The sequence below is a fragment of the Paramormyrops kingsleyae genome, chromosome 2, assembly GCF_048594095.1.
Source record: "Paramormyrops kingsleyae isolate MSU_618 chromosome 2, PKINGS_0.4, whole genome shotgun sequence".
NCBI lineage: Eukaryota > Metazoa > Chordata > Actinopteri > Osteoglossiformes > Mormyridae > Paramormyrops > Paramormyrops kingsleyae.
This window is the reverse complement of record NC_132798.1, coordinates 36,871,548-36,897,945: the sequence shown is the minus strand read 5'-3', so window position 1 is coordinate 36,897,945 and position 26,398 is coordinate 36,871,548. Positions and strand designations below refer to the sequence as shown.

Below are 26,398 nucleotides of genomic sequence, written 5' to 3'. Positions count from 1 at the left end.
CGACCTTGTGTTGTGTGAATCGCGTCTTTGACCGCTAGGTGGCATCAGGAAGCAGGAACTTGTACGTGCCCTTCATTTTGAATATGCTGAAGCTAATGTAACAGCAGTATCACAAAAATCGGAAAGGTGGAGTTAATAGCTGCGCTTGAACGCAGTAGAAATTAAGCACGTTCCCCTTGTAGGATGATTTACGTTTGTAACCAAGAACGTGCGAAAACCGCGATGTTCAAATTTACCACTCATAACAAACAACGGCATTTTGTACTTGGTGCGCCTGTACAAATAACGTAAGAACTGTCAATAAATAAAGCCAGTAAATTGATTTACTGTCAATAAAAAAAATCAATCCCCTAAATAAATTTAAATTGTCCCTTCACCCCCACAAGGGTGATCCACTAGTTTCCCTGGAAAAGTCTATTTGAAATATTTGTTTTTCCATTCCTGTTTTTCATTAGGTGTTTTATTGGTTCAACAACCTTTTGGATACGTTTTAAAAACAGGATTAATCAATCTCAGATGTATGTTAGATGAACAGCCTGCTCTACCTCTTAACACATCTGTGAAGCAGACTGGTTGCAAGCTTTTAATCTGAATGTATTCATGGCGGAAGGGAAACTGTTGGGTTATATAACCCTATATATAAATGCCCTGTTTGAATTGTCCTGTCGCCTTCTCGACTACGCTGTCAACACCTGAGTTCATACTAGATAAGGTTAGAAAACGAAGTGATATATTTACATGGTTGCCAACGCTCATGCTTCTGTCTTGACAGGTTCCCGCAAGAAATCTTATGGCAAATATACATTATTCCACTATAAACCTAAAATTACCTAAATCAAAAGAGCTGGGGAAGTTCGCAAACTATACAGACTATTTAAAAGGTAATAAAACTTACATTCATGTAAATGCCTGTGCATATGTGTGCAGACTGGTCTCGAAAATTTTACTCCAGTCAGCTGATCAAAGTTGGGAACCCTTTATTGAGGCAACCATTCCAGTGCACGAATGCTTGAACTGATCCCGTACTTAACATATTTTTTTAAAGCCTAATGAAGCCAGTTCAAACTGGAAGGTCAGGTTGAGCCATACAAGTGTATCCCACGGAAGAGCATTTATTTTTTTACACAGAAAAGCTGATTCATCCGGCTTCACAAAACTAAATGACCTCATCCCAATCCCCCGCCTCTTTCCCCTCACCCTTTCTTAAAGGAACAACTGGCGCTTTTCAAATCAAAACAGGACTCTTGGTCTATCCATAAAATCATTTATCACAGCTGAAACTCCCTGCTTGCGCTCCAATATGAACTTTAGAATAGAAAAAATGACAGATAAAATATGAAGCACCAGATACAGAATCCGCTTTTCAAGTGGTCCATTATTATAGATGAAAAAATGCAGACTACTAAACGTTATCCCCATTTGAAAATATGGTCGTGTATCCGATATCGGTGTTTAACGCACAGTGATTTTTTTCATGTGGCCCAGAGGAGAGAATTTTAAGAAATAGTGAGGGATAAGACTTAACTCGCAACATAGACAGGAATACTATTCCTAGTGTGTGCAATCTGGTTTTAAGTGTCACATCCGGTGAACAATACGTCGTGTCATTATCTAGACAGGTAAATTGACATCAATTCCCACCTGAATAATCTTATTTCCGTTCTCCGCTACTTCCATATGCTTAATTAGCACACATGACGATCCTACCGTTTCCAAATAGCCTAGTTATTAAGCAGCGTTTTATTATGACACTCCGAAAAAGGGAACCCGATTTCCCACGAGATATAAAAAAAAAATCCAGTGATTTCCCCTTTGGTGTCGTGGGTGTTTTGTTCTTTCCCATGGTTATGACGCTGAGCTTTTTGTCTGTAAGTCTATAAAAATATATCCGTTGAAACAGCGCGACAAAGTAGAGCCACTTTTTAAATGCTTACGGGACTCCAATTCGTTATTCAAAATTACAGCCTCCGCCTCCCTGTTAAGCACCGGATCACACTGCGATCGTAGATGTAATGAAGCGGGCTGTGGAGGGTTCGCCTTCAAACGTACTTCCAACGGAAAGTGGGTGATCATTCCCAGGAACGCTCGATTTCAGTCGGGGTGAAGCCTCAATAGCAAAAAGGGACTTGAAATGGTGCCGGACGAACGGGAGGGGACTCATCCAGTGCAGCGATGTCGCCGAGACACCGCTTTACTAGGACAATGGCGATAAGCAAGAAACTGTAGCTTTTATAAAATATATCCTTAATGAAGCACGTTGAACATTTTAAACGCATAGTTGATTTATGGGGAAAAAAGTATAATGCATTAAAGGGATTGCAGCTGTTGACTCCAGACTCCTCGTGGAGGAATGCAAGTGACGGATTAAATAACGTAAGGTGGAGGATGAATCAGCGACAAGTGACTGCTGGATAAATTTTAACCCTGGATCATTTCCACTCATGCTCCGGTAAGGGTTCTCCGTGTTTCCATCCGGATCACGCAAGGTAAAACAAATAGGATCTTGAGGTTTTTATTTCTGGTTACATGGTTGTCTCAAGTGATTATCGGCATCTTATCGGATCTGGACAAGATTATACTTAAAGTAACCGATTGGGTAGTAATTTTAGTAGGTGAAGTAATTTTAGGGACTTTTCCGTTTTTGTTCGTATGTAGAGTACCTATAAGCACCTATAAAACGTATCATTTTCGCTTTCAGGAACAGCGTACAGTGTATATTTGAAGAGAGATTATCGCTGACCTCACGTTTCCATATCCGAACGCTTTCGGTTTTGTACTGTGTTCATTGTGACATGGGATGCAGGCCGGTACATATGATTCAGTTGTCATATTTATTATTGTAAATTACATTTTTTACGTTGGTTATCTGGCTTGAGTTTATATTTCACTTCGCCGAAAAATGTGTCAAATGCTTCCTGTCATTTTGTACATCCATTTAGTAGTACATTGATAAGGCCTATAAATAGGTCAGTTAGTGTAAATGACAGACTGGATGGTGCTTTGCCGCACGTATTCGCGTTTGTCAAGGAGGTCTATCAGTATAATTTAGTGCATCCATACACATTTCACCCATAGTCCTATACTTTGACCCCCACATAATTAGGCAATTAAATACAGCTTTCCGACTTTACCTCAATCATAAATCCACTTGCACATGTCCACAAACGAACCCTGGTGCCTTGGCAGGGTTAAGTTGCATCCTCCTCCTCCTCCTCCTCCTCCTCCTCCTCTTCCTTACTGGCGTTTGTCTTAACGAGAGGAACTACCCGGTCTCCAAAACCGGAGGGCGGCGTTAACGGAGGATCGCGACGGCACGATGTGACTGACGCGACAGTGACGGTGCTGGTTGTCAGCGCTTTCCCTTTTTTAATTTTAAATGGGGGTGATACCTTGTTTGTTTGTTTCGGGTTTTTTTTTTTTATACATAACTCCACCTCCCCCTCCTGTCAGCATGCTGTACGACATAAGGGGCTGGGTTCACATCAGGCTGATGGTCGGTAAACGCCGCTATGCTGGTATGCTCTCTCGTTCCGCAGCTGGCGCTCCGGGGGAAAAGGCGATGTAGACCGCGGCGCTGACATCGGGAATACCCGGCTGTCGGCGTGCTTCATTAAAAACAAGGGGAAAATGGACAATCGCGCTAATGAAATCATCTGAAACACTAAGACACGCAGTGTGTCCGACGGCCTAGACCTCACCTTTTGATTTCATCGGTCTCTAACGTAAGGGGACGTTCGGCAATATCCAGAAGGTTGGTTGGATTCATTTTTAAATAACATGGCTGATCAAAGTAATATCCAGTCCGCTGCTTCCAAAAGCATTCGACCATTCAAATCCAGCGAGGAATATCTCTATGCCATGAAGGAGGACCTGGCGGAGTGGCTCCACACGCTATATAACCTGGATATCTCGCCAGATAATTTCATGGAGGCGCTGGAGACGGGCTGCGTCCTCTGTCAGCATGCCAACAACGTGAACCGAGCGGCGCTGGACTTCCAGATGGGGTTTCCGGAGGCTGCCAGTTCCATGCGTTTGCCGAGCAAGGACGTGGTCTTCCAGTCACGCAACGTGGTACCGGGCTCCTTCCTAGCCCGTGACAACGTGTCAAATTTCATTGCCTGGTGCCGGCAGGAGCTGTGGATCAAGGACGTGTTGATGTTCGAGACCAACGACCTGGTCCAGCGGCGCAACGAGAAGAACTTCGTTCTGTGCCTGCTGGAGGTGGCCCGCCGGGGCTCCAAGTTCGGGATGCTCGCCCCGATGCTGATCCAACTGGAGGAGGAGATCGAAGAGGAGATCCGGGACCAGGAGAACCTGGGGGAGCAGAGTCCGCCAAGCAGGTCGTTTAGTCGAATGGAGAGTGTGGAGGACTCTGACTCTGATCTGTACCCTAACTGGCAGCAGAAGCGAGTACTTTGCGACATGCGCAACCTGGATGAACTGGTAAGTTACCTGGCAAATTTTGGGGTGGACATATTCATTCTTATACATGCCAAGTCGTAGGGTGTCAAAACAAAACGAATGTATTTTTACAGTACGCGTCCGTCATATAAGTGACATTTTAGACATTTAAACGATTACGATTGTCGTATCGGTAGCACACGCGTAGCCTACTGCACACATGCTCAGGGATCAGATTTTGTTCTTACAAAGCAGCGCCTGTGGCGATCCGTATTGTTTCGGCTTAAAGTGAAAGGCTTGGCCTTTTAATATTGACATGAATGCATCGATTGCCTGGATGTGCATAGTTTCATAATTAATTCAAACGAAGATTCAGAGTATGGATAATAAATCGTTCTCCTGGGAGGAACTTTTGGTCTTCCTGGTGAACTGGAGACGTTCCATCTGCTTATTATGGTACGGACTTTACACCGCGGTGTCACCTTGTGTCAGCGGGCTTTATGGTCAGGTACTGTGCAGAGGTCTTTGACCTTTCTGTTAAAGTAGTGTCTGAACAGTCTTGCTCTGTATTTTTATTTCCTCAAAATGACGCAGTAGTTTTTAATAAAAAAAAAAATGTTTTCTGATGCCCCTGTTTTCTGATATGCAGTGATGTTAAAGGTATATAGGCTTAGAAGATGGTTTTTCCTTTTTGTTCTTTGGAGATCAGTTGATCACTGAGACATGATGTCCTTCTGTTAAGATGACTTTGAGGGGACTAGAAGACTGAATTAGTGGTAGATTTTAACTATCAATCAATTTAACTATCAAATAAGTGGGGTTTTTAATGTTATTGATATCCTGGTTCTTTTCTCTCTTTTTTTTTTTTTAACTCCCTCACCCCCCCCCCCCCCTCTGCGGAGGGCTACTTTATTTATTTGTATTTATTTATTTATTTTTATTTTATTTACTTCCTCAAGAGAAGGAGAGGGAGAGAGAAGGGGGGAAACAAAGGAGAAGGGGGAAAGAGAGAGAGGAGAGAAAAGAAAAAAACAAAACAGATAATCTGCTTTCATGTCTGCTGAAAAGAGAAAGACAACATACAACATCTGTACTAATCACAACGACCACCAAATGTTAAATGTTGTTGAACAGCACGCACAAACAGCATTACAACACATGCCCAGAAGCAACAGCCGATCAAGACAGTGTGTGTCCGTGAGCACGCGTCCGTGAGCACCTGTGTGCACACCTGTGTGTGTCAGTGCGCTGGTGTTCCTAAGGTTTCTCCATGTAAATGTCTAGTAGTGTGTGTGGGGGATATCCTGGTTCTTAAAAACTTTAAACCTTTTGTTTTCAATACCCAACCCTACACACCAATCCTCTGTCCCTCCTGCAGTTTCTCTTTATATACGATGATGTTTTTAAAAAAAAAAAAAAACAAATCGCAAAACGCAACTAAATGTTCACAGTCCTTAACCTTGAGCCCCCTGTGTTCACTTTTCTGACCTTGCAGACCATCTTCCAGAATGAATGGCTCATTGCTGTTTATAACCGTCCTGCTTCACAGCCACTTTCAGTCAGTGCCATGAAGGTGGTGTGGGAGTATAAACATGATTACCCAAGTTGTCAGAAGTGGGACCATCAGCAAGTTAAACCACCCTGACCCTCATACCCACACACTCGTCTCAGCTGTAGATGGTCCTTTATAAAAGTGGTGAGAGAGAGAGTGTTATATCAGGTCAGAGCCATTGGGATGAGTTCACTCTAGGGCTTTTTTGTGTGCGTGTTCACACACACACACACACACACACGCATGCACCCCCATCCTGACACAATGACTTTTTGCCCTGTGCATCATACTCTTGTCCTTGGGGATCCTTGTCAGCTTCCTGGTAAAGTAGCTGAGGCAGTGTGGTCCGACTGGATGGGCTACTGCATGTGTCACATGAATGCTGTGATGGGGGGGGGGGTGACCGACCTGGGTGGTGTTTAATGGGGGGGGGGGGGGTATCCTGTAAGGAGAGGTGAGCATCCTCCCCCCCAGAGAGCCGCTTTAAATTAAATGCAATACAGGTCATTCTTGGTTAAAAACATCTCCATTATTAACCGGCTATTTAGCTTGTAAAACATAAAAAAGAATTTGTTAAAAAAAAAAACACACACACACAAACATGCACAGTAATCTATAAGGCTAAAAGACTGTTCTGTGCATAGTATTTGTCTGTGTCTTTTTATTTTTTTTAAACAAATTCTTTATTAAAATTTTACTAAGCATACCTTAGGTCTCGCCCCGTCGATTTAGTCTCGACCCTGATGTCTTTGCCCCCGGCGTCGCTACCCATGCGGCACCATCATGCAATGTGGCTATTATGTGTGTAGCCCCCCAACGACGAGCCAATAAGAGCGATCGGCCGGGTCGTACGGCAATGAGGTCCATTTATTATGATTTTTTTTTCCTCTCTAGTAAGGCTGTGCAGAGCTATCTCTTCTTGGAGTGGGGGGAATTTTTGCCCACAAAAGCGGGGGTGTGTAGAACAGAGTTGTCCTTTCTCTGCCACTGCTAGAGCTCCATTTCGCTCAAACGTGATGAGCTACGCTCCTCTAAGTATGTTTCACTTTGACCTGAATGTTCACTGGAGGTGTGTGTAATGCTCACTGCATCACATGCAGACCTCATCTGTTCAAAGACTGTCTAAAATCCTGAAATTAAAGCGCAACTGAAAAATGAGCTTAAATTGATTTTTTTTTTCTACGCTTCCTGCTGGACTCGTTTCCTCCGACAGTGATGAGACGATTTAACAGGAATCAGATCATCCTTTATGAAGGCAGCCATACCATCTCGGACATTAAATATTAAAGTGTAATCCAGCCAAGCCCCATGCAGGGACAGGAAGAGGCAGCTTCAGAAATCAGCCTAGGTCTTCATGTGATAGTCTTGGTTCTGATCATTTACAGTGATGGGAATTTTAGACTGTCTGAAATTTTAAGGTCAGGCTTGGATAATTAAATATATCCATGCATTTTCTAATCTCTTATCCTGGTTAGAGTTTCAGGAGGACCTGGAGCCTGTCTCAGGCAGCACCGGGCACCAGGCTGGGGGGGCAGTGCGTCACAGGACACACACACACACACACCCCATCATACACTGTGGGTCATAAACAGATACCAGTCAGTCTGACAGCATGTCTTCGCATGGCAGAACAGAGGTGGGATTCAAACCCCCATCCCTGCAGCCCTAATGCTGCACAATGAGCCTTCATACCACCCTAGTTAAAGATTTGCTTTTATAAATCTGAGAAGTATACTTTGCAATTTAGCTTTATTTATATCGACAAGTTGTGTAGCTTCAGGCAGTTTCATTTTCAATTGTGTGGCTTGTTTTTGCTGGTAATTAACCTTCCCTCCCTTTGGAAATTACAGCCTGTGACATTTGGGCCCAGGGTACAGACTCGCCCTCCCTAGGTGACCAACGGGCTGCTGCTTTTAAAACATCATGTTAAAGCCCCACACATGCTCAGCACTTCACTACCTGAGTTATCGGTCTTGCTGGGTGTGGGATTAACAGCGAAATTATCAGTCCTCAGTTCCTCACCGAGCGGCTCTTCCACCCGGTTTCCTGGTTACCGCTGCTTCCGCATAAACAACCCCCCACCCCCAGCATCTAACGGCTCTTACTCATTGCCGACACAATGATGCCTTATTTTTCCACATCTCAGCCCGTGCCAGAGCCGTTGACCCAACCCCACCCCGCTCCAGGAAGGCTGCATCACTTCAACATTCCCATTCCCAGCAAACCCTGTTGAGATAGGTTTATCTCACTGCTTGGAATATTCCATTCTAGGTGGGGGGGGGGGGTGATTTTACTGCAGGTGATAATCCTCTGATTTGGACGTGCATATGTCTGTTCGCTGTCAGCTTGGCTGTTTTGCATTTTTATACCGTGCTTATCCTAAAGATACCATACAGGTTATGGGTGTCCCAGGTTGTTCCACATGCTCAGACATGGGTGAAGAACCAGTAAAATGAGTGGATAACAGATGCTGGTTTTGTCCTTTGCCAGCCTGCCCTCCTGGCCCCGTGGTGCGGTCCGGGCCTTGGGTTTTCAGCCATAATGTAAGGGGGCAGCTAACTGCGTAATGTATGGCTTCAGCAGCCATGCTGAAATCCTTTGGGGAACAGGGCTATATTTGTGCCTGAAAGAGTGACAAACACACCCAGTCTCCTTGGGCAGAATCTGCCCCCCCTCCTCTCTCAACTTATTTCTTTGGAAACGGAAAACATGACTGTAGTCTGTGGATTTTGTTTGTTGCCAGACCAGGGCAGGAAGCAATAGAGCTAATCTGAAAATGAGGAAGGTGTGTGTGTGTGTGTGTGTGTGTGTGTGTGTGTGTGTGTGTGTGTGTGTGTGTGTGTGTGTGTGTGTGTGTGTGGGGCTGCTAACTGTAGATCAGGAGAAAGGACCCCCACTCCTGCCGCCACGAAGTCTCAGTCACGCCACATTTAATGACACAGAAGACATGTGAATATTGTGACTGTACTGTAAAGACACTTCAGTCTGTTCAGCAGTGCTGTAATGGATTTTACACACACACACAGAAACACATGGGGTGCAGAGGGGGGAGGGGGAAAGTAGGTCAGCAGCCTTGTAGTGGGTCAGGCTGGAAGGCCCGGCTGGGGAGTGTGTCTGCAGCCTCGCACTCCCAGGAAGTGTTTATACCATGACATCAGTGCATAGCTGAGCACAGTGCACCGACATGCTCCCCACACCCCCTTCACCGGGGGCTCTGCATCCATCCTGCAGCCTCATGCTTACTTTTCGTCTTCCTAAAGTTATTATGCTATACAAACATTTATGTATTACTATTTTATAGCATAATTATTACTGATTTTTCAAAATGGGCTTTTTGTGTGTGCAGTGGGAGTTTGTCTTTTGCCAGAGAACCGGCTGTTGTACGCATGCAATTTACAGCATCTGGGGAGTAGCGACTGACCCTCGTTATCACACTGTGACGGTCCTGTGGCACCGATGCCACTTTTTATGCTCCGTAGCATCGGCAAGGGCAGCTGGTCGCCCATGCTCTCCTTCTTGGACTCCCGCCACACATTGGGATATTTGGACATTTCGTCCGTGTGAGTGAGTCGTTATTTTCTGCTCAGATCCACCAGCGCTGGACTTCAGCTTCAGCTCGACAAACCTTAACGGAAGCTTCTGGAACTTTCCGATTCAGGACGGTAGCACACCCAGGCTGTCTCTGAGCTTGCCGTACAGGCGCCTCCCTTGCCGCAGGAGCCGGTCTGTCTGGCCGCTCCATGCAGGTTCCTGTAGAGGCCTCAGCATGTCCCCACCTGTCTGTACCCTTCTCTCGCTGCTCTCTGAATGCTACTCCTCCTCCCCCCGCGACAATTGAAATAATCGCCAGGTTCCTCTCCGCTAATACAGCATGGTGATCTGCAGAAGCATGAGGATGACTAACACACACCTTCACATTTCAGGCTGATGTGTCAGGCTGTGTCCTTTCTTTAGGAGAAGCTTCCCTCTGACAGTCTCTTTCCTTTGGACCCCTCCGATACCGAATCCTCGTTATCAGGACTCCTGCCACCTTTCCGCCAGTGCTAATGAGCATCACGCGTCATTAAAACATCACAGTGGGGTTTTCGACTTGGAGAAGGTGAACCAAGTTCATATGAACTGGACCTTTGGGGAGCCAACCTTACGTCAATTTAAAGGTCTTATTTATTCTGTGTTGTCAAGGCAACTCTTTCCATCTCCTGGTTACAGTGGCTTTGGCTAAAGGTAAATGTTAAAGCCCCAAAAGCAGCTGCTGCAGAAATCAATGGTTTACTTAAAGATATTTTATTGGGATATTAAATTGGTAGTTCTGACTCGTCTAGGGTTGAAGGTTTGAGTCCCACCCCTGGCTCCGTGTGTGTAGCTTGGATTGGTCTGTGTAAGTATCTGTGTGTGTGTGTGTGTGTGTGTAAGCAGAAATGTTCAGGTGAAATGCCATCTCTGAATTGCTTGTAGTGTGAGAGTCTATGTCCTGTGATGGACTGCCAACTCATTCACAGTGTCCCTGACCTTGTGTAAGTGCTTGGAAGCTCAATGTATGGATGGGAGGAATCTTAAAAATAAGCTTTTGTTTTTTTCAAAAGTCCTCACCAAGGCCTTTTAAATGGCATAAAAATCCCATTCCGTTGGGACCTTTTCTCCCCTGAACTTATCGTTTATATCAGATGGGTGACCTTCTAACTTGGTTGTTTGGGTAAACTGCAGTTTCCTCTCTCCGTGACCCACCCCGCCCTGTGCCCGTCTCCCTATCAACCCTATCAGCCCTGGCAGCCCAACATCCGTGGGCCTCGCAGGAAGAGAACCTTACGAATCATAGTCGCTTCTGAACGGCGCTGCGAGATCGAACAGAAATGGATAAATATAAATGTATCCTGGGACGTCTTTTGGGAATAATGTCAAAGCAAATAAATCTATTGGTGGGGGAAAAAAGCAGTCACGCCATTCTCAGCTTTTTCTCACCAGTGTCGTCCGTCGCCTGTCATTCTCTGCTGCTGACATGTCCGTGTCAGAGGAAATCCTGCCGTTGCCACGATATGTGCTTCAGTCAACCGGTGATGCCTTATCGCTCTGTTTCTCTATCACTGACATTCCAGAGCGTCTGCTCCCTGTGTAGTTACCAAGCTTCTCCCCAGCGGGATGATAGCAGCCTGCATCTGAATACTAGTCTGAAGCGTAAACTTGCACTTCGATCAAGCACCTCATGAGTCTCCTGCATGACTGTACAGACACATACTGCCCGAAGTACCACATGGCATTGCCATGCTAGGTTTGGGCAGTATCTAATTTTTTATACCTTCAAAACATTATGCCACAATATATGGGGTGTTTTGACAAAATTTTCAAAAGCAACGCTATTCCGGTGTTTTGAAATCTTGGTAATAAAATTCTGGATTATGGCTAATTTTGTCATGGGGGAACACCTCCCTTCATTCAGCTGATTTGGTCACCGAAATTTAAAAGTGCAGCGGTTTATCTGTAATACCACCCAAACCTTGATAGTTTGGCACTAAGTAATTGATCCGCTTGGTTTTGGCTTCATCATAAAGCTAATCAGTGCTCAGGTTGCCTGTACTATCTTTGTGTGTGTCCACTAGATGGGAGAACAGTGCTCATGTTTGCCCAGCAGTGAAAGCTTTTGTTTTAATGGAGTTTTTTTTACCCGATTTCCACAATGTATGCTGAGGACTTTGCTGGTCTGTCAGCCTTTGCATGCTGACAGAAGTTACAGATTTGGCCCCTGACCAATCCTGCTTTGCCAAATCTGTCTTGCGTATTCTGGAGAAAAGCTATTGTACTGAACAAACTCTTTGTGATGTCTGTCCTGCTTCGGAACAGGCGACTGGCTGCCGCTGAATGGAAGCGTTTGAAGTTCTCTCCTTTTTATTAAAGAAAAGAAAAAAATTATTATTTGTAGAGAAAGGGAAAGAACACAAACCAAAGGTCTGTCTGTAACCAGGGAGATGTTTCCGCTTATGCAGTGCACGTGTTTTCTCAGCCTTTATAAACTTGGTGCAGAAAATAGAAATAACTGGGGTCATTCTGTAAACTAGTCCTTAATATAGATGTGTGTGTGTGTGTGCATGTGTGCGTGTGTGCGTTATGTATAACATGTCCCTACAATGTGATAACCTGCTTTTTGACTTTATGGGGACCACCTTTTCAGTCCCCATAAGGGGAAATTCAATTTCATAAAAACCTGTGACTACAATAAAAAACTAAAAATATCGAAAGTCATATATTTTGTTTGTGATGTTATTTAAGGTTGTCATTGTTGGGATTAGGGTTTTTTCTTTGAGAAAGAGAGAGAGTCCATTATACAGTAGTCAGCTATTTTAAAGTTCCCTGAGCATGATGTTTAATGACCTCTCCCTGATTTTTTTTATCTGAACTTGTATTACACCATATGCTTTTTTAGAATGGAAGGGTTATTGTTAACTATTTTATTTCTGAAAGATAATTTGGCAGAGAAAGTTAGAGGCTTCTAGTGTGTTTTGCATGTGGATTTTAGCAGTGTTTGTGTTAACAGAAACGGCTCCCTTTGTGTGCTTGCGCATACACACACACGATATTTAATGAACACACTGATCCTTAAAGTTCAATTTTATTTGTTTCTGACATCATAAATCTCTCTGCTGTTTGAGTTTCTGTGTGTCTGTCATTTATCATTCTTTCCTTTCTTTCATTCCTTCGTCTTTTTATGCCTCATTGGTGGACAAGTGCTTGCATGCTTTGTCTGAGAGGACTTCCAGACAATATGAGAGGCGAGGCCAGGACAAGCACATAGAGCCTGGCCTCGAATGCTCTCTGGCGCCCCCTGTCACTTCCTGTCTGTGTGACACGCGTTTCAAGGGCCATCCAAATGCTGTCATGGATGCGGACAGCAGTGCTGCTACATCAGTGAAGCGGGGGGGGAGGTCAGCTGATTTGCGTCCCCTGCCTGTTTCATAATGGGCGGGCCCGGCCCCAAAGCAGTGAGTTTAAATTAGTTCCAGGACTGTTTATTGGCATGTGGGCCATGGCAGTGTGCTGTGATGAGGTGATGCTTTGCTAGGTCTGCATTGCCAGGCTGAGATTAGGGCAGATCGTTAAAACTCAGTGAGATCAGTGAAATCGTTACCTTGGCTACCACCACACACACACACAGGATGACGTGGTCAAGCTCGAGTTAAGGTTACTGCTTTTTTTGTTTCAGAGTTCCTCTCATTTGTGCTTTGCTTTCTCGTCAGTAGTGTCCATTGGCTCTCCTGTGTCTCTGTGTCTGTGTTAATGGTTCTTCCCTTTGCCCTCCCCTCTAGGTGCGGGAGATACTTGGGAAGTGTTCCTGCCCCGCCCAGTTTCCCATGACAAAGGTCTCTGAGGGAAAGTACAAGATCGGAGACTCCAGCTCCCTGATCTTCATTCGGGTATGACCTCTGACCTCATGTCTGTCACTGTGGTAGGCTTGTTCGTTCTACCCAGATCTGTATGGGGTGTTTTCATGGTTCTGATTCAGGGAAGCGTTGCCGTGCCCCCTCGATCTCTGTTTCTGCAAGGCTAGCTGACAAAAAAGCAGCATTTTTTACCCCCTCGCCATCACTTCCTCTCTGCCCCCCATCTTGTTTGCCGGCAATTTCTGCTGTTAAGCCTTGGCAATAATGCTCACTTCTGCGATCTTATCCAGAAATGAGCAGGGAAATAGAGAACTGTTTATTTTGGGGGGAGGCACGCTGGTTGGGGGGGGGCTTTTGTTGCCATAATATACAGACTTGGTGCTGTACTTATTCCTATCAGAATCTGGCACAAGCCTAATATATTGGGTGTGTGAGACACACAGGTGTCCAACCCAAATTAAAATACCACATAATCACGTAATGAATGTATGACACACTGTGGTTAAACACGTCCTCAGGCCTGGCCAGAACCTGTCTTGACCCAGGGCAGCCTGCTTCTTGGCTGCCCATTTAGGGCTGTTTTCTGAGTGAATGCGTGTGGGGAGCCTTTCAGGCCTCACAGAAGCTGCAGAAATTGCCACAGCGCCTATGAAAGCAGGCTGTGTTGTGATGCATTGCTTTCTTTGCTGTTTGCTTAGGTGGGGGCAGGGAGGGGGTAGAATTTAGCCTTGTGCTGTGATGCTATATCGATATACCTGAACTGGATAGGCACCATTGTGGTTTTGGCTTGGGTTTCGGGATGCCATTGCACAGCTGTCACCAGTGGGAGGCGCTCCCAGGAAATATATATATATATATATATATTTGAAAAGTAGACCGTCCAAGGTTTCTGAGGGTGTTTTTTAAATGTGTATATGATAAAACCTCGCAGAGTTATTTAAATGGTTCGGCGAAATTTCTGTCAGATCCCGCCGGCGGGACCGCCGACCCCAGAGGAATTTAATATTCTAATCTAATCAGTTAACGGTTAATGTTCGGTTAACGAACGGCGGTTGTCGGTTGGGAAAATTAATCGAAATGAGCATCCCTAAATCAGATTAATCACAGGGATCCTGTGGATTAATTTTGATTAATAATGATTAAATATCATTCATTTTTAATCTATATTAATCACATTTAATTTTGCATGAGCAAACAGACTCAAGAAAAAAGGGAATATATATGCACTTAACATGTTTATGTTTATCTTGAACATGAGTCGGATGCATTCCATCTGCCACAGAAGTGCAATATCATGGACCCATATCAAAAAGCAAGATTTTTTGCTTAGCCGGACAACTTGTCGGATTTAAGTTACCTCAGTTTAAATGGTCTTTATCTTCGTTCGCTTACAATTAGCACGAACTACCGTAAATCCGACAAATAATCCAACTAATCATTATGTCCAATTCTAGCCCGGTTAATTGCCATTGTTAGCAATATCAGTTGATAACACATTTAGGGCTGCAACAACTAATCGATTTAATCGATTATTAAAATAGTTGCCAACTAATTTAATAATCAATTAGTTGGGTCTACGTTATTATACACATAAGTACAGTGGCTACCTCCTAATTTGGGAGCAGTAAGCTAAGCAAAGCCGCGGTGGCAAGAAAGTACCATAAAGCTGGATGCCGACCGCCATAAAAGAAAAAGGTGACGAGAACCAATGGCGTGCCTTGAGTAGCTTACATGATGAATTCTGGGAGAATTGAAAAAAGCGTTTAAAAAATGGCGGAGGCGGACACAGCAGAGTCTTGTTTTAATTTTGCCAGCACTTGACGATAATTGCCTGAAATTAGGTCGGAGATACACTGATGTATTATGTGACATTGTGGAGTTTTTGCATTATTTTGTGCAATTATTCAGATTACTTAATGCAAATACTTCATTCAGTGGTGTAGTGGAGGGTAAATGCACATACACGCCATTTACGCACCTTTTAAATTTACAAAACAGCGTTTACTCACCTTTTTTGAGATCACTAATGTTAAGGATATAAATAGTTACCCACCGTTTTTACTGCTGTGTATATACACTCACCTAAAGGATTATTAGGAACACCTGTTCAATTTCTCATTAATGCAATTATCTAATCCACCAATCACATGGCAGTTGCTTCAATGCATTTAGGGGTGTGGTCCTGGTCAAGACAATCTCCTGAACTCCAAACTGAATGTCAGAATGGGAAAGAAAGGTGATTTAAGCAATTTTGAGCGTGGCATGGTTGTTGGTGCCAGACGGGCCGGTCTGAGTATTTCACAATCTGCTCAGTTACTGGGATTTTCACGCACAACCATTTCTAGGGTTTACAAAGAATGGTGTGCAAAGGGAAAAACATCCAGTATGCGGCAGTCCTGTGGGCGAAAATGCCTTGTTGATGCTAGAGGTCAGAGGAGAATGGGCCGACTGATTCAAGCTGATAGAAGAGCAACTTTGACTGAAATAACCACTCACTACAACCGAGGTATGCAGCAAAGCATTTGTGAAGCCACAACACGCACAACCTTGAGGCGGATGGGCTACAACAGCAGAAGACCCCACCGGGTACCACTCATCTCCACTACAAATAGGAAAAAGAGGCTACAATTTGCACGGGCTCACCAAAATTGGACAGTTGAAGACTGGAAAAATGTTGCCTGGTCTGATGAGTCTCGATTTCTGTTGAGACATTCAAATGGTAGAGTCAGAATTTGGCGTAAACAGAATGAGAACATGGATCCATCATGCCTTGTTACCACTGTGCAGGCTGCTGGTGGTGGTGTAATGGTGTGGGGGATGTTTTCTTGGCACACTTTAGGCCCCTTAGTGCCAATTGGGCATCGTTTAAATGCCACGGCCTACCTGAGCATTGTTTCTGACCATGTCCATCCATTTATGACCACCATGTACCCATCCTCTGATGGCTACTTCCAGCAGGATAATGCACCATGTCACAAAGCTCGAATCATTTCAAACTGGTCTCTTGAACATGACAATGAGTTCACTGTACTAAAATGGCCCCCACAGTCACCAGATCTCAACCCAATAGAGCATCTTTGGGATGTGGTGGAACGGGAGCTTCGTGCTCTGGATGTGCATCCCACAAATCTCCATCAACTGCAAGATGCTATCCTATCAATATGGGCCAACATTTCTAAAGAATGCTTTCAGCACCTTGTTGAATCAATGCCATGTAGAATTAAGGCAGTTCTGAAGGCGAAAGGGGGTCAAACACCATATTAGTCTGGTGTTCCTAATAATCCTTTAGGTGAGTGTAGTTTACCCACCTTAAATTTCTTGTTACCACTACAACACTGCTTCCTTTCTTCATGATAGAAATTTATAGTAATATCAAATGTTGTAGTAAGACCAGTTTTTGAAGGTCTCGATCTTCTGTTTGAATCAGCCGTATTTGTACTCGTTCTTGTCATGGACTCGGGATTTTATTTCGAGACCATAACTCTGAGAATATCCTTATTTATGAGCCGTTTACTGTCGGATATTGCTGAACTTCAAGTGCAACAAATGGCGTTATTGCCAGCCGCGTTACCCGCCCCGTCCCTTCACACACGCACATGTGTTTACATGAACGCAGGGGAAGTCGTGGTTGTCAATACAATCAGCTATTATGTGGCTACAAATGTGGCTACATATACCACAACGTGTTTACCGTACCATTCTATTAGGGGGGCGCCCCAAGTTAATTTTATTTCATTTTATTTTCTATATAGCGCCAGATCACAACAGAAGTCATTTAAGGCTACCTTTCCTATAGAACTGGTTTATATCTTGTCCTTTTATTAAACAAACTGAATAGCCTTATGTTATTTATCTTATTTACAGTTCATCACTGTAGTATGCTGAAACAACCGGACACGTTTTAAAACAAAATTTGCCGCCTGCCGTTCACGGATTTTTCGTCACCAATCGTCTTATTTGCGTCGCTCAGTCACTAAAGTCTATGGCGTTTCATGAGAGTGCAAGATGGCGCATTTTTAGCGTAAAATGCGGAAAAGGCTTTTTCTCCACAATAAATGTTTACTTTGTTCGTAATAAATGCAGACACACTCACTTACGTGCTCTCCCCCTGTCACATATGTCTATCAGCATTAAATAACATTAGACAATTATTTAATAATATTCTTAGTAGCAGCAGCGGTAGTCTGTGCTTTTACATTAAAAAACTGGAGTACTGAATACATTATCTTATGCACCATGCTGGTTGCACTTCATAAAACAAGATTTTGTGTATTTCATTACATTGATTCAGCTGCTACAAAATTATTATTTTTTTTATACTCTTAATGTAGCATACATTTGTTTTTTATGTGAGTTGCTGGAAACAACCTTTGTACAAAGACAGACTGGGTTATGAAAAATTGCTGGAAATGGAATTGCCCCCCCGATTAATCGAAAAAGTAATCGACAGATTAATCGATTATCAAAATAATCGTTAGTTGCAGCCCTAAACACATTACGTGCGGTGCTTTACATATAAAACTACGTAGCAACACATCCACAGAGAAGTTGGACGGTATAGCGTGTGCGACCGATTTAATGAGCCACAAATGAGAAGTAGTGCTTAAACAGTATAAGACTACAACTTTCCCTTCTGTTGATAAAGGGTGCAGCCATGTTGGATTCTGAACTCGGGATCCTCTGTGCTGCTCCGAGATATTTCTCGGATGTCTCGCATGTAGTCACTTCCGGCTTCAAAATCCGACTCGGAATACAAGTTCCGAGGGGAAATGGAACGCACTAAAACTACCCGAAATGGGTTGACAGAGACATTTCAGTGATTTTGAATCATTCTGCTCTGCAGATGGGTTAATTGCGTAATTTTTTTTTATCAGATTAATCATGATGATGGATTAATCCGCGTTAACCCATTAATTTTGACAGCCCTAATAAAAATTCTTTGTTTTTTTGACACACCTATATACAAATGGGAGCTAGTTTAAGGCTCAGTGAGCAGAGTACCCAGAAGCAGTTGGGGTTGGGGGCCTTGCTAAAGGGCCCCACAGTGATGATTACTCTGCCAGCCCTGGGATTTAAACCCACAACCTTCCAGACATGGGCATAGATCCCTAAACTGCTGAGCTCCATATTCTGTGGCAAGACAAATCCACAGTGAATTGCTTCTCGTGGCAGCGTGAGAAATGGCTGCGATTGGGGGAGCTGTCATAGGCTTCCGACCACCTCAGGCCACCCCTGCAAGTGATTACATCACTTCCCAGGGTGGCTGGGGGGGCAGTGTTGTTAGCATGGTAATTAGCGTACTAATGTTAGTACGCTAATTACTACAAAGGCCCCCACCTCCTGTATTAGTGAGGGAGGGACTCTTACAGCGCCCTGTGTTGCATTGTTGGCGCATTGGCATGGCAATGGAAGGGGAGGGCTTGAACGGAAAGGGTTTGTGACATGCTTTGTCTAAATGGCTTCTGTTCTTTTGCCGAATGCATAAGTGGTTCCCAATTTGGCCAGTTATTTGTTCTCTCTCTGTTTGTCTTCTGTTATCTCGTATAGAAACGTACGCGTATCCCTCTTCCCATCTCCTCACTTCCATAAATTCAGTTTCTTCTCAGACCGTACACGTCATCAGGATTTGGCACGCTAACGGCGTCACACTTGTTGCTGCTCCCACAGGTGCTGCGCACGCACGTGATGGTGCGAGTGGGTGGCGGCTGGGACACGCTGGAGCACTACCTGGACAAGCACGACCCCTGCCGCTGCCACGCTTTTGGTAGGTTTCACACGCTGGCCTCAGCATCCCACTATTCATGTTCTAACCTTCCCATGCTAACCATCCCATGCTAACCTACCACCGTTGTTTCAGGTCATCAGGTTGTCTCGCTACCACTTTGCAACTAATTTTTTTCCAAGAATTCTTGACCTTCAGCTGCTTTATGTGCAGTTGACCTGGATCAGCTCTTAAACATATTTAAGCACACAGTCATGCGATGTTAATTATATACCTGTGCCAGCAATGGGTGCAGCTGAATTAGGCAATTCCTCTAATAGGGGTGTCCACATACTTTTGGCCATATTGTCTATGTCTTTTGGTAGATACTGTTGTCCTCCAATTGAACCCATAATGTCAGTCCCACAATGAAGAAATTTGTTTTAACTTCTGTTCCACAGGCAGTAGGTAAACCTGGTGTGTGTGTAAAACTAGTTGTGCTAGCAGTAGGAGTATCCATTTGAGACTGATCTCTGCCCACCTCCCCCCCAGCTCACCGGTACCACCAGTCCAAGACAGGGGGCTCACAAAGCAAGTCCTCCAGTGCCCACTCCTCACGCTCCACCAGTCCTGGGCCGCAGTGGCGCAACGAGTGTGCTGCTCCCTTCAAGACGCCGGACAGGCGGTTGGTGGAGCCCCCCCCTCCGGCTGCCTCCCCTCCATGCAGGACCTCCCGCGCCCACCGGCCATCCCTCCCCACGGACCTGGATGCCACCCCTGGCCGGCCCAGCACCCTGATGCCCCGTCCTGCCCGGGACCGCTCCGAACCTCGGCACCCCTCCTCGCTCAGGTGGCTGTTTCTCTGTGTCTGTCTGTTTGTGTGTAGGCACATTAGCCCTCCCCCAAAAACGAGGTGAAGTGTGTCCACAGGAGGGCGAGATGACATGCAAAGACTGAAATATCGTTGTACTTGCTTCCCGTACAATGACAATAAAGGCATTCTTCTAAATAGACACTAAAGTTGAGTCTATGATGTTCCCACAATGACAAATGTGTGTGTGTCTGTGAGTGTGTGTGACTTGGGGGGAAGGTAGGGAGTCGTCTCATGGTGTCAGTAAGGACTCCACTGTAAGGACATCAACTGCTCTTGCCTGAAAGATCACGTGACGCATGCACCAGCACTGCAGTGACCACTGCTGCTCTCCAGGACCAAAACCAGCTGACTCACACGCGCACACACACACACGCCCACAGACAATCACATAGTGTAGAAAATGAAGGCAGGTTAAAGAGCTGCTTTCATTAGTCATGACTGATACTGACGTGACAAAAATTTGTCTTCCGGACACTAAGTGCTTTTATTACCTGGCAAGTCTGCCACCCCCTTGTGCCTTGGGTGTCTAACTGCACCTGGATTGTAATGAGTTGTCTTCAGACATGTTTGGTTGTTTATATTAATTAAATACTGGATTGTCTTTTGCTTATTCATTTCCGTGTCATTACAGTATTGGCAAGACTTTGGTATGCAGTTATTGGCTACCCGGTCAAAAAAAAATCTTATTTCTTTGATGTTGTGCATTGTGTGGAAAGTACCACCCAGTCTGCTGAGATTTAGCAACCCCACTGTTTGAGCAGAATAAAAGTAGTCTGCTCATCTTGACTCCAGGCCAGAAAGTGTGTGTGTTCCCAGAGGCGCAGACAGGCACAGGCTGTGGGTGGGATAGCACGCTTGACCTCAGACTACTTTGCTTTGGTGTCCCAACTGGGGATCAAAGGCTAATCTGAAGCCTGTTGATGCGGTAGGAGTCAAATATAATCGGCTAATCTAGGCCATTCCAGCCAGCTCTCTGCCATTTTGTCCCTTTAGAGGTCATTTTGTTTCTTTTGCTTCTGGCTTTGGAATTCCTGATAACTGATATTGCTGGATATCAGTTGGCTTTGAAACCGACTTTGATTGGAAGATGAACAGTGTGTGGCTGCAGTGGGTGCACAGAGCCAGAAAATCTCAATAATCTGTAATGCGGCTGATCCTTATATACTGTATTCCTTAGTCGCTGCCTAACACTGTGTCACAGGGTACAATGTCAGCCTGGGGTCGGGGCCATTTACATTTATGTTGTGTTTGGCAGGGTTTATACCTTTAATACATAAACATAACGAGGTTACCGTTGAAACTGATGGGTTGATTCAGCTGTATGTAACTGTGATTTTTCAGTGTTTGTGTTTTTTTGTTTTTGTTTTTATTTTCTATGAAACCTTAAGTAAGATCCTTCCCAAATCAAGCACCCTTTATATTTTTGTTGTGTTGGGGTTTTTGTTGACACTTTTTTTGTTTTGTTTTGTTTTATTTCCCCCCACCCACAGGAACAAGGACATGTTTATTCCGGCAACGCGCAGGATGTCCGGGGACAGTGACTTGTTGATAATGTCCCCTAGAAGTGGGACGGCCCGGGCCTCGCTTGGGGGCTCCCGGCGCCCAGGGGAGGAGGTGGTCCTGCTGGTGAGCCGCACCGAGGGCAAGCATATCATTGAGAGGCCTGCGGGAGGAGGCCAAACCCCATCTCTGCGCCCCCCCCTGGCCCGTGCACGCAGCCAGTCCCGGGAACGGCCCACCGAGACCTCGTTGAAGCCCAACGTGCCTCGGGGTGTCCTCGAGGAGTCACGGGAAGCCCGACCAGAGAGGGGGCGCTCATTGGGGCCAGAGGGGGCGCGCAGACTGCAGGTCCCACGCTCGCTAAGCCAGGGCAAGATGCCTGCCCGGGTCCGGGCTAGTGAGCCCAGTCCAGGCCCACGGATCCCCCACACTGACAAACGAGAGGAGAGTCGAGGAAAACTAGCAGCCCCTGCCTCTCCCAAGCAAAGCGGGGGCTTCTCGCGGAGGCAGCTGTCCAGTCACTCTCATTCCCCAGCTAAAGGAACGCTGGGCAGCCCCAGTAAAAAGGCCACAGCTACCCACAAGCCTCCTGCCTCCCACTCCCAGCCATCAGCCTCCCCAGTGCATCGCTACTCCTGCTCCTCAGCCCGGCCCACCCATCCGCACGCACAGCGCCCGACTCGGGCCTCGCATGCCCCCCACCGGCCCGGCCGCAGCGCCCCCCAGTGGGCAGAGCCTGAAGACAACCGACAAAGCTTGGGCTTCGGGCTCCGGGTTCTGCCCAGCCTAGACCTGCAGAAAGAGCAAGACCTAATCCGCAGCTTCGAGGCTGAGTTTCTAGCCAACACGCAGCTGGCTGCGGCCATACCCAGCGAGGACCCCGAGGGAGTGGCGGACGTAGAGCTCCATGGACAGGAACAAGGGTTTGGGACCCTCCTTCCCCTGCCCCCAGGTGACCCCAATGTCACAGACTCTGCCTACTCCTCCTCCAACTCCTCCACCTCCTCTTGCCAAAGGGATCTGCCACCTGCTTCCAGCTGCAACGAAGATGTCGAGATGTACCCATCTTATAACTCTGAGAAGCGACCAGGCTTCTGCTGTGAGGATGGTGACAAGGGCCTCCAGCAGGCTACGGGGATACCCAGGGATGCGGGGCAGAGGAGCACAGTGCAGCCCCTGGGGCACCCAGACCAATGCATGGACTTTCCCTACAATCTGGAGGAGCATAAGAACCAAGATGAAGGCCTGCTTCCCCCGGAGGATTGCTCCCTACGGGACGACTCCAGCGAGAGCTCTTCGGCATGCGCCAGCCTCAGCGAGGCCCGCTCCGAGGGCTCCTCATCCCCCCCGCCGCTCGCCGATGGGGATGGGGGGGTGGTACTGCGACCCAAGCGGGGCATGAGGAAGCCAGATCGTGTGCCCTCTATCTACAAGCTCAAGCTGCGACCGCGCATCCGCCCACGGACCGACAACCGACCCGAGAACCAGCCCTCGCGGATCCCCACCCCAGTCAGCTACAGGGAACAGCCACGCGCCTGCCTGTCCCTGCCCGCCTCTCCCCGCATCGCCCGCAGCAATGGCTACCCCAGCTCCCAGAAACCCATCCACAAGGCCTTGGTGGATTTCATCAACCCCCGCACCCGCTCCCCCAGCTTAGGCCAGTGGGACTATGCCTCCTCTGTGGGGTCTGGGAGCTTAGATGATGATTGTTGGATGTAGCTGGAATCTGCACCCAGGATGCATCTCCGAGCAGAATAAGCTGCCCCCATGTGCTTTGCGGCTGGCTTTCTGATGCTTGCTTGCTTCCTTTCCTCGTGAATGAAGGGGCAGCTGGGACAGAGGACACATGGGACTGCAAACAGATCAAGGCACTTAGGGGAGGGCTAAGGTTAGGGCCATAAAACGGACCTCGGCCATCAGCAGCTACTTTGTCAGGGAAAACAAACTAGGGACGAGGTCTCTGGATGATTCAGAGCAAGTGCTTAAAGAGCTCTTTCTGAGCCTTGTTTGGGTGATGTGAAGGCAGGCCTCAGGCTTCAGGCCTCCTACCCCCCATCCCCACCTCATGCGACCTTCCAATCATCAATTAAATGCTTCCAACTTCCTTTTTGCACTTCAAACGTAATGTATTTATTTCCCAAAGAACCACTGAAACAAAGGAGCACCGTTATCAGTTTGCATTCTCATCAGCCAGGTTGGTGATTCACAGGTTAAGTATGCAGGTTTAATTATTGATGGGTGACCGGCCGTAGAAGAGACTGCTCTGCACAGGCAGTTAACCTCAAAAGTGCATAATGGTCTTCAAAGACAAGTATGACCTGCATGACTTAATAGCCAATCAATCTGTTCCCTTGCAGCCATACACACCTTCTGGGTGTCTAACATGTAAACAATAATCAGACCAATTCTCTAATTCCCTGTGACCCCGCAGTTTCCATGTGAACACAAAAACCTGCATCCTATGGTGTTGTGAGATTTCTCCATCTGTATTTACTGTATCTTAGTCACAGACACTAGGTTTTACTTTAAGTGTGTATTTAACACTACATGTTATATGTACAGTGCTGCTTGGGTCAGGTCATCAGCCAAGCGACTGCATGTTCTCTCTGGTCTAACCAATGTGACCGAGACACATGCACCTCGTACGTTGCAGCTGTGGCCCCTGTCGTTGTCCACCTTTAGTTCTGGCTGTTGTATAGTAGCTACACAGATATTTTAGTAAATAATATTTTTGTAAATATGTACACTTTTAGATTTTTTAAGTTTTAATTTTTTAAGGAGGTGAGATGTAAATTTCTGAGTGCTGAATGTGACTGTAACTCCAGGCGCTGAGGTTATCAGGTCCAGTCACCTTTGATTTGCACCAGTTTACCACACATATTACTTCAGTTTATCTGCTATTGGTTATCTTCATCTGCAGATCTGATAATAAAATGGCATGCTTAGTTTGTATATGGTATATGTACATACTTTAAAAATGTGTTTTGTCTGCCTTAGCTATGCAAATCTGCTGTTGGGAAGGTTGCCTTGACTATTACCTATGCCTTAAAAAAGTGCGTGCGTGTGTTATTCTGTCCCAGTTTGCCCGTTGCATTCACCGGTGTACCAGTGAGTATTTGTGAATTGTGCCCACGACCGTGGTGCAGTGCAAGAAGCCGTTAACTTTAGCTCCATAGAGCTGGTTGCTTGCTCCATTATTACGTCTCCCTCTGTTTATAGTATTGTCTTAAACTCAATGTTTGAAACATTGTGGGATTTATAGAATATAGCCGACAACTTATTCATGCGTTGAACAACATTAAAATCGGATTGCAATCTGTAGTTGCATTCTTGTAATGCCTCTTGCCATAACCTGAAATTGTGATCGCATACTGCCATCTACAGGATACAGAGGGAGTGGCTTTCACAATAGGTGTTAATATCAAGGCGCCCTGTTTAGTTATTCATTTCAATAGTTGAACTGTTTGTGAATTGCAAGCTGTCTCTCTAAACAAATACTTTAAGATTCCCCTTTATATAGTATTGAATGAGTACTGAATGAAATGGAATGTGTACTTCTTGGTATCACTGTATGTTTGCGGAGTGGTTGTACATTAAAAAGATGTGTGTACAGGTGCACTCAAACAGCATGGCGGTATACTGTGCAAGTGAAAGTCTTGATGCACTGTTCCAAAAGTGTATAATGATAAAGCGATTTTGGCATCCTTGAAAAAGGCCTAATTAACGCAAAATGTCGCGGACTCCCCCAGCCCCGATGAAGTGTAAAGAAATTCAGGGTTTTTTGTATTTGTGTCGAATGCCTAATGAGGGAGTGGGTCTGAAGAACACTGACATGTTATGTAACGTGTGGAGATGCAGTAGGGATGAAAGGCTACGCGAATGGGTTTTATTTATTTATTTATAGATTTCAAGTATGGACGATCTTGCATGACTGACAGCCTTCAGACTTATGAGTTAGTTTTTGAAATTCTGTATATTTACGGGACCACACCGATGACCTGTACTCAGTGGGATTCTTTGTTCAGTTGTTTTCCTAAATACCACACCTCTGCTATGTGCTGTTGGAATGACATATGGATCTTTTTTTTTTTTTTTACTTAGTGTTTCTTTGTAAAAGGAACTTGCAAAGTTTATTAATTGTCAGTAATAATATGATAATAACTTCCTATTTCTGCCACCCAAAGAATGAGAGATACACATGAAGCCATTCAAACAAAAATAGAAAATTGAAGCTTTTAGTGGTAGGTCTTTGACCTTCCAAAGGCATGGAATGGTGTCCAGCTGCCAGCCAGCAGTGTTCCCCACTCACGCCGTTAGGAACCCATGACGGATCTGGTAGTCTATTTTCTAGGGTCTTCCACTTCAGCCAAATTTTCTTTTCCTTTTGACCATTTTGTTGCGTTAGTGTGCTAAATTTATTGGTTAAGTTTTAAAAATCATTTTACTTTTCCATGCTTTTGTGTTGTAATTTAGAATGGAGATGTACTGCATGTCGGGTGTAATCCTAAAAGTTATTTGTGACCAGCTGTCATTGCTGTGAACAAAGGACCCCAAAATGCAAATGTTATTTGGTACTTGAATGCAAATATATTGTATATTCTATTTTATTTTACGACTGTCTATTATATAGTGTTAGTGTAACAATAACAGATGGTTACAATTATCTTTTTATGTTGCTTGTTTTCTGATGCTCTCCACTATTATTGTTGGTGTTGTTTAGTGGTGCTCTGTCATTGTAGAATTTATTTGTATTAAATAGCAATACAGGAAGACCAAGACTCCACTGTTTTTTCCCCTTGAATTTTCATTGCTGTTTCTTTGCAATAAATGATTCCATAAATAGTCTTTGGTACAAATAATTATTTATTAATCTTTTTGTGGGGTGGGAATATGCACACATTTAGTTTAACATACATTTCAGAATTGCTAATCTTCTTTTAGATTCTATTCCTCCAGATAGGTCTACATTACGTATATTAAAATTTAAAGAGAAAAAAAAT

At 45.2% G+C, this 26,398-nt stretch overlaps 1 protein-coding gene across 4 annotated transcripts; it reads left to right on the top strand.

Moving 5' to 3' along the window:
• Positions 1-138: 138 nt before the first annotated feature.
• On the top strand, positions 139-26,240 carry gas2l1 (growth arrest-specific 2 like 1). 4 transcript variants are annotated; one of them, XM_023804292.2, is made up of 6 exons: positions 139-881; positions 3,537-4,443; positions 13,249-13,356; positions 18,991-19,087; positions 19,577-19,874; positions 21,389-26,240. In XM_023804292.2, exons 2-6 carry the CDS (start codon positions 3,778-3,780, stop codon positions 23,115-23,117), a joined length of 2,898 nt encoding a protein of 965 aa, XP_023660060.2. In that variant the 5' UTR covers positions 139-881; positions 3,537-3,777; the 3' UTR covers positions 23,118-26,240. The 4 variants fall into 4 exon arrangements, with proteins under 4 accessions (XP_023660060.2, XP_023660057.2, XP_023660059.2 ...); XM_023804289.2 differs by lacking the exon at positions 139-881 and adding an exon at positions 913-2,449; XM_023804291.2 differs by lacking the exon at positions 139-881 and adding an exon at positions 3,223-3,339.
• The last annotated feature ends 158 nt before the right edge of the window (positions 26,241-26,398 follow it).